This window comes from Anastrepha ludens, chromosome 6, assembly GCF_028408465.1.
Source record: "Anastrepha ludens isolate Willacy chromosome 6, idAnaLude1.1, whole genome shotgun sequence".
Lineage (NCBI taxonomy): Eukaryota > Metazoa > Arthropoda > Insecta > Diptera > Tephritidae > Anastrepha > Anastrepha ludens.
The window spans coordinates 1,056,469-1,064,989 of NC_071502.1; the positions used below are offsets into that span (position 1 = coordinate 1,056,469).

Sequence of the window (8,521 nt, forward strand, 5' to 3'; positions counted from 1 at the left end):
AGCAACAATTTAAGTCATTAATTAATTATTTATTAATTTAATTTAATTTAATTTAATTAGCAATTTAATTTTAGTTTATTCATTTTTAAATTTAATAATTAATATGTAATCATTTAATTAACAAATAAAATAAAAAATTTAGAAAACAAGATAACTGCGCTGTAAAGTGAAAACGAAAAATTAAAGTAATCCACAAAATCTACAGAACATATTGAATACATTTATGAAACCTATGAGGACGAACTTGCCAGAGAAACCGACTGGATACTCAAAAAAAAGAAACCAAGTAAAAACCGAAAGACCGATTCCTCGTCAGAAGTGACTAATAAAATCAGATCCTCGGATCCCAATGTGAAAGAAAAAACTATTGCTATTAAGTAAGTTCCTATGTTCATTTTTTTCTCTACCCCCGTAGACATAAGTACACCCCCTACTCTAAGGGTGCATGCGAACAATTTGGGTTTGGGCTTATTTCAAAGAGCAAAGATCAACCTTCAATTACTGACAATAACGAAGATCGTAGCACGTTAGGGTTCCGCTCCACAATTTTTGAAAAATGGCCAAATACGCTATTTTTAGGGGTTTGAACCCCCTTTTTCTCGAAAACCTGACGTGATGAAAAATTTTTGAACTCGGATTCGTGCTTAGCGTGAAAATTCCCTTCGGGATCACTAGGTCGCATCTTATTCGCAAAACCGATGCAGGGCAGTGTTATCAATGGTGCAAGTGATTTTAAAAAAATGCGTGTAGCGTGGTACATATAACAGAAGTGAAACTTTCAAGGCAGACAAAGAAAGAGGGAGAGACCCGAGAGAAAATGAGAGAGAGAGAGAGAGAGGGAGAAAGAATATATAATATATCTAAATAAATTCACAACATTTGCAGAGAATACAAATAGACAAAATTTACAAAAAACGAAGAAGGGTCGACCGGTGTAGGTAAACGCCGGACACAAACCAAGGCAACAACGTGCACTACTCCGAGCGTTTATCACCCGCACAAACGCAGCGATTCCAGGACCGCAGCAACGGCACAAATTACCGCAAGGCAATACCAATAAATCCGGCGCCGGAATGGATAGCACTTTATAGTACGCACAAGCACTAGCCAGGAAACGGAAATAAGCGCCAAAAAGTAGGCACCACAAAAAAAAACCCCAAAAAATTTGGGACCAAAAAACGCTCCAAACAGTGGGCACCAAGGAAATATAACGCCAAAAAGTAGACACCAAAAATATATTTCCTACAAGTTTACACCAACAAACAAGCGCCAAAAAATAGGCAGTGTTATTTCTCACTCGAAATTAGCAACCACAAGGAAAAACTCAGGAAAAATAGCCTAAAGTGTATCTAAAATATATATAAGATATAGCTCTCTCTCTTCTTTTCCACTACGTTGTATCTTTTTTTCGCGGAACAAAAATGCTCAAAACGTTACATGGCCTTGAAATTTTCTCTCCATTCTCGCTCGTCCATCGACGCCTAAAAAGTTTCACTTCAAAAATTGCATGCCAAACTTTTCTCAACTATAAAAACAAGTTATTTGTAAAGATTGCAAATAGTGGTTCATATAGAGTAACTACCCTTGATGCTCTTGAATATCGCTCTGTTACAAAATTGCTAACTAACCAAAATATTCCTTGATCCAACTGCGAAGAAAAAAACAGGAGCAATAAAAGTAATAGTAAAAACCTTCATCACTCATGTCATCAAGAATCAATTTTAAATGAAATCAAAAATCAAGGTCTAAAAGCAGTTTGTATATATATATAATTGGCGCGTACACCCTTTTTGGGTGTTTGGCAGAGCACCCCCTCCTATTTCTGACTGTTGGTTCGTTCCTTATTTCATCATGAAATTTTTCGTAACCTAATCTCTTCCAACCATTCAATCTATTTCGCTGCCACCGAACGGAACGTGTTCATTGTGCCTGACCTATGAATGAAACAGACCTAATTCGAAATATCTGTTCTTACTAAGAACACTCAGCGAATGCATCCATTTGCCTCTTATACAACAGATATTTACTATTATGTACATATATGAGATATATTTAATGTGCAGTCAAACAAAATGCAAAGCTAATATTATTGAAATTGGTGAACCGGTTAATTTAATTGGCATCGCATGAAAAAACTAGCTGTCAGTTTAATAAATTTACTTTTAGGTGATTTATATGGCACTCAGCAAAAATATAAAATTTAACATGTTGCCGCAAATATTGAACCATATAAGCTACACTTCATGCTGACATTTAATATTTTTTGAGGAATTTTTGATCAACACTTTGCGACGAAACCCCATATTGGCAACACTGCAATTGAGACGAGCGAATTTTTTTCCAGTTCATGTGAATTGAAGTTTTTCAATGCGTTTTGTTATAACACAAAGAAAAATAAGTTTTCTAACTTAAACTAAAAACCGAATTAATTTTCTGTGTGACTATACGCGATTAAAATTATTATAATTTGCACGGTGATTTCAGGACAAGGAGAAATCGGTGTTTATAAAAGCCATATAAAGGAGCACAAACATACAGGCTAAATCAAAAAAAATACAAATGTCGGAGAACAAAGACGAGACTTTGGCGACTTTTCAGGTAGCCAAAAACATTTTCGATTTGATAATAAAGAAACTTGATGTCAAACTATATAGTTAATTAAAAAGTGGTGAAGTACTTCAACATTTTAATATATAGAAATATACGAGTGCACGAGTATATACATAAAATATTTTTGTGGCTTTAGCGATCAGACGGATATTACTATCCTACCGCCTGCTTATTATTTAAATGACTGGCTGTGCGCTCAGTTGAAAATATGTCATGAATGGAACATTCTGAAAAGGCTCGACGAATTTTCTGTTAAGTTAGAAGCGTACTTTAACCCACTATAAGCAAGGAGTTAAATAAATATCAAATATATGAAAAAACGTGCAGGAGTTCACATTATTGAATATATCATATGCAATGTCTTTAAAAATAAATATTTGATTTTAAATTTCAAACAATAATTTTTGATTGTAGAGCATTACTGGAATAGACGATGTTGGAGAAGCATTTTCACATTTGGAGCAAACCAACTGGGACCTCATGGTAAGATGAAGCATTTTATTAATATCACCTTACTTTTAACCATCATAATTTTAGACCGCTTTACAAAGAGTCATACCCCAGGATGATGCACCGTCACATGGAAGAAACTCCACTTCAGCGTTTGGAGCAGACATATCGGGTTTCTCAACAACAACAGCGCTTAACGATTTGTCCACAAACGCGGGGTCTTCTAATTGTCGCCAGTGGAACGCTAATAGTGCTTCCAATATTGGTTTAGCAGGTATGTCTACAATATACCTTTACTTCTTTTGATGTATTATTGTCACGTGATGTGTACTGCCAAAAATTATTTGAAAATAAAGCATTTGGTAAGAAAAGAGGTTGTCTGTAAGGTCGGTTTACTGACGATAGTTTAACGGGTCAACGTCATAAAAAATACTGATGGAACGGTTGCATTTTTCAAAAGAAAATTTTAATTTTATTTGTTTGATAGATATTTTGTATGGATATAGAGAAGGAGGTAAATGGAATCGCAATGGAATTGATCAAGTTACATTTACACAAACGTGAAAAATTACGAAACATCAAATTCATGAAAAATATGTTCAATTTCGATTGTGCATCAGATGTTAATAAGTCAACAACAGTAAGAGGAACCATCATCGATTTGACTTTTTCAAGACACATTACACTCGAAACTACTACTACTTTTCCTATGATCGTCCTATTCTCAACAGAGAAATGCTTCATTACCATGCACACGGGAAGGAGGCATATGCAATTACAAATATGTGAATTTATATACATATGCGCATATACATACATATATATGCTCACTCAAGTAGGAGAAAGCCAGATGTCGAACGTTGCCGAACGCGGGGGCCGCAGTATTTAACATTGAACGACGACCTTTCTTACATGGCTATCGTTACAAAAACGTAGAAAGTTCTAGCAAAAATTGTCTACTTGATATTATTTACATTTATTGCTATTGGCATTAATTTTTTCACAATAAATATTATGATTTGGTATATTTTAGCTTCCACTTCTGCAGACGCGGAAATAATTGATCTCACGTCCGACATGGACTTGGACCCTGCAAGACATAATGATGTGAAAACTTTGGTGCTGAACATACACTACAACGAATCAGTATATACAATTCGTCTGCCATCAATTGCCACAATAGGTATGTTACGTAAATTGATACTGATTAACTGTTTATTTGGATGTACCATAAATAAAGAAATTATTGCGACCTGTAAAATCCGGTACTTAGAAAATAAAAAATTAAACATACCTACATATATAGTGCTAGCGTCAAAAGAAAGTTTACGATACATATTGTCAAGTTTTGACTATTTATTTATTTATTACTGTTCTTTTTTATTTCAATTTTTTTTTTTTTTTACAAAAATATGTTTCATACTTTGCATAAAATTTGCAAATTTGCATCAAAATTTCTAACTTTTTACTCAGAAATTTTAAATAAAATCCGGGTATACAGGTTTCAGGTGATTGAAATAATGTTTTATTTTTTATTTTTATTTTTTTTTTTTTTAATTTTTTTTTTTTTAATTTTTTTTTGTTGGACGGTGTTGGGTGTTTTCTTCCATATCAAAAAAAGGTAAAGCATGCGTTAAATGGAGAAAATGCACAAGACCGCCCGAAAACGAAAATTCTCAAAAATCAATGCAATTTTTGGCCTTGTTGAAACTTGCATTTTGCCCAAATTCAATCAGATAAAAAACTGCATACCTAGGTTTTATCTCAGTATTCTGAGTAGAGATTTTTAAATTTTGATGAAAATTTTCTGATTTTATGTTTGCATATATTTGCATGTCGCATAAACAATTTTCCAACGCTTTCCCTCAGAAAATGCAAAAGTAAGACTATACACGTTTTAAATTTTGCTTTTAGAACAACTTAAATTGAAAATAGCGGAAGAAACAAACGTACCGATTTGCCGGCAAGCTATTCGAGGTTGGCCCCCGGCGAAACTGCAAGAAGCTCGAAAAATAACTGCGCAGTTATGTAATTTAGATTTGGGTCCAGAAAACGACCTCATTTTACACAATTTAAGCGAAGAAGGCTACGTAGATACAGAAAAGTAAGACGTGCTTATTAACTCATTAGTGTAATGACTATCAAATCTATTAATAGTGAGGAAATTGCACAGCGGCTACGTGACATGTTTAATCTGACCATAGTTGAGCAACCCAGCGGAAAAACAATAACGTTACCGTTTCTTGGCAGCACCACCATTTTGGAGGTGAAGACAAAGGTGTATTATGTCAATAACATAAATGTGCGTGATCAGGAGTGGGAAGGCTGGCCCTCTAACTGTAGTGACAACTTAACTTTAGCCGTAAGTTACAGACTCCACAGTCACTAATCATATTCACTCAAATTAATTAATGAAAATTATTAAGAATTGTCAAGCTTTATTTCTAAGAACATTTGAGTTTTTTTTAATTCTTAACGCATTTATTTTAGCAATCTGGCATTGGTTTGTCTCACAATTTCACACTTCGTAATGCAAATGAAAGAAATATGGATATCGTTGGATTATGTAATAACATAAATGCCAGCAAGTAAGTCGGAGATTGGAAAGTACGACAACAGTATCATTAACCCACTTTTCCTTTCCAGTAATACCAACGAGACTGACGACGACAACAGCTTAGATGACGAGGACGCCTATGATCCACTACAAGACGAACAGCCTGTTCCACCACGTAGCAGGCACTTAAGTACGTAACTTTAGAATAAACAATAAGTGAACTTTCAATAGGCATATCTTTTTGGAAGTCAACCATGTCAGTTAGAAATCAGATATACTAACTTGACCTTTATCAACAGTTCCCAATAATATTGGAAATGAATGCGCTGGTTCAATAGAGTTTTTCGACAACTACCGTGAACGTTTCGGTGACCCGCACCCCGTATTTTATGTTGGCAGTTTGGAAGATGCGATTAGAGAAGCTTGCCACAAGCCGGCGCGTGAAGTAATAAGAGACATATTAACATTCATAAATACTATTAAACTAAAAGCCTCATTTCCTTGATAAAATAGCGAAAACTACTTGCAATTTATTTGCATCACGGTGATAGCATTCTCACAAATGTATTCTGTGATCAGGTAATGAAAAACGAGAGAATCATAGAAGCATTTGCACAAAACTTTATACTCTACGGATGGGACTTAACATTTGAAACCAACAGAAATATGTTAGTGAGAATCAATTCCAAAGTTGATAGCTTGAGTTGGAAAATGTTTGATATATCGGATCTAATTGTGTTTCAGGTTTTTATCTTCGGTCACTGCCTGTGTAAGCAATACAGCATCCATAACGATTAGTACAAAACCAGTAGATAAGCTGCCTTCGATATTAATTATTGGTAAAAGTCGGCTCTCTGGAAGATCTTCGTGCGAAGTGCTTTCTGTCGTAGATGGTAATTGACTTTAAGATGTACCCAATGGCATTTTGTAATTAATATATTTGTCTTTGGTAGGGAATTCTGATTTAAATACATTTTTATCGCGCCTTATGGATGCAGTAGAAATGTACAAACTACAGTTGAAAGACGAAATACGCGAGGAAGATGAACGAGCTGAACGTGATCAAGTCAAGGCTGAGCAGGATTTGGCCTATCGTGAAACGTTGGAGGCTGATATGGCGAAGGAAGCCGCCAAGCGGCAAAAAGAAGCAGCGATCGCAGCGGAGCGCAAACGATTGGAGTCGGAAAAGGCTGAAGAGGAAGCGAAACGAGAGTCGATACGACTAGTGGTAAGTTAGTTTTTGTACGGTGCTTATTTATGTATATAGAACACTTAGAATCGTTGTACTCAATTATACCTAATTTTTGCTTAAGGCCCTACAATCACTACCGACAGAACCTTCGGACTCTGAAACGAATGTTTCTACAATACGTATTCAGAAACCCTCTGGCGAGTTCTTAGAACGAAGATTCTATAAACACAATACACTACAGGTAAAATTTTAAACAAATTAATATCAATCAATACATAGCGGTTTCATATTGGCATATTATGTTTCAGGATATCTTGAATTTTGTAGCTGCAAATAATTATCTCATCGAAGAAAATAAATTAATCCTAATATCTGGCTGGCCACGTAGCGACTTAACGGCCATTGACCCTAACAAAACACTTGAAGAGCTTAAACTGTTTCCACAAGCGAAAGCCGTGCTTGAAGAGCGATGATTTTACTAGTGGCTGGAAAACGCCAATTTACACATCAAACAATGTAACAATAGATTTGTAATAAATATCTGTGGTTCATTGACGGACGGACCAGCGATAAAAAACCAATATTGATTTCAAATCCTCAAAAAACATATATAGATTAAGGCTTTTCACGTACATGAAAATTAAAAAATAATCATAAAGAAATAAATAATGAACGTATGCATGCATATATGCATGTACATATAAACACGTTCTTGGCTATGTCGCTCTTAGGATTTTGCTTCTGGTGTAACTCTCTGAAAATCATTAAACAAATATGGTAAAGTTCTTTTCTATCGTTTATTTATTTTTATTTTATTAATTATTTATATATTCATATATTTTATTTATATGAAGAGTTAAATTTGTTGCAATGCTTACCCATATTCAATTACTATCAGGGACTGTAACTGTTATGCCTTTTTTCAAGAGTCAATAAATAATGTATTATTTTTTGACCCGATACTTTTTCAGTCACAAAAAAAGATAAAATATGGGCGGAAAAATTAAAGTTAAAATTTAACTGATTGAAAAAATATTGGTCAAAATATAACAGTTAACTGCTCATTTTTTTGAAAAAATTAAAAAAATTAAATTATGCATACAGGAATAATAATCCTTAGCTATTTTCTTCTTCTTAATTGGCGCGATAACCGCTTACGTGATTTTGGCTGAGTTTAACAAAGCCCGCCAGTCGTTTCTTTCTCGTGCTAACCAGCGCCAGTTGGACACAGTAAAGACAAGTCCTTCTCCACCTGATCTTTCTAACGCAGAGGAGGCCTTCCTCTTCCTCTGCTACCACCCGCTGGTACCGCATCGAATACTTTCAGAGCCTTTTATTCGCTGCGCTATGTCTATGCCGTTGTAAAGCTCATACAGCTCATCGTTCCATCGCCTGTGATATTCGCCATTACTAACGTGCAAAGGTCTAAAAATATCATCTAACATGGCTTGATGAGAGCCTTGTAGAGTGTTAGTTTTGCTCGTCGAGAGAGGTCTTTACTACTCAATTGTCTTCTTAGTTCAAAGTAACAATTGTTGGCAAGAAAGATCCTCCGTTGGAGAGTTCAAGGCTGACATTGTTATCGGTGTTAATGCTGGTACCTAAATAAACGACGTCTCTTACAATCTCGAAATCATAGCTAGCTATACAAATGTAAAATAGACAATTTTTCCGACTGATTTAGAATTGAAAATTCGAAAATAACTACGTTT

The 8,521-nt window shown here is 34.8% G+C and overlaps 1 protein-coding gene across 1 annotated transcript; it reads left to right on the top strand.

The window, feature by feature from the left end:
* Window positions 1-2,310: 2,310 nt before the first annotated feature.
* Window positions 2,311-7,764, top strand: LOC128867480 (FAS-associated factor 1). Its single transcript, XM_054108709.1, has 14 exons — window positions 2,311-2,598; window positions 3,025-3,093; window positions 3,148-3,334; window positions 4,094-4,243; window positions 4,975-5,164; window positions 5,218-5,422; window positions 5,551-5,648; window positions 5,707-5,807; window positions 5,917-6,062; window positions 6,131-6,285; window positions 6,362-6,510; window positions 6,571-6,845; window positions 6,931-7,050; window positions 7,118-7,764. Exons 1-14 carry the CDS (start codon window positions 2,560-2,562, stop codon window positions 7,280-7,282), a joined length of 2,049 nt encoding a protein of 682 aa, XP_053964684.1. The 5' UTR covers window positions 2,311-2,559; the 3' UTR covers window positions 7,283-7,764.
* Window positions 7,765-8,521: the final 757 nt, after the last annotated feature.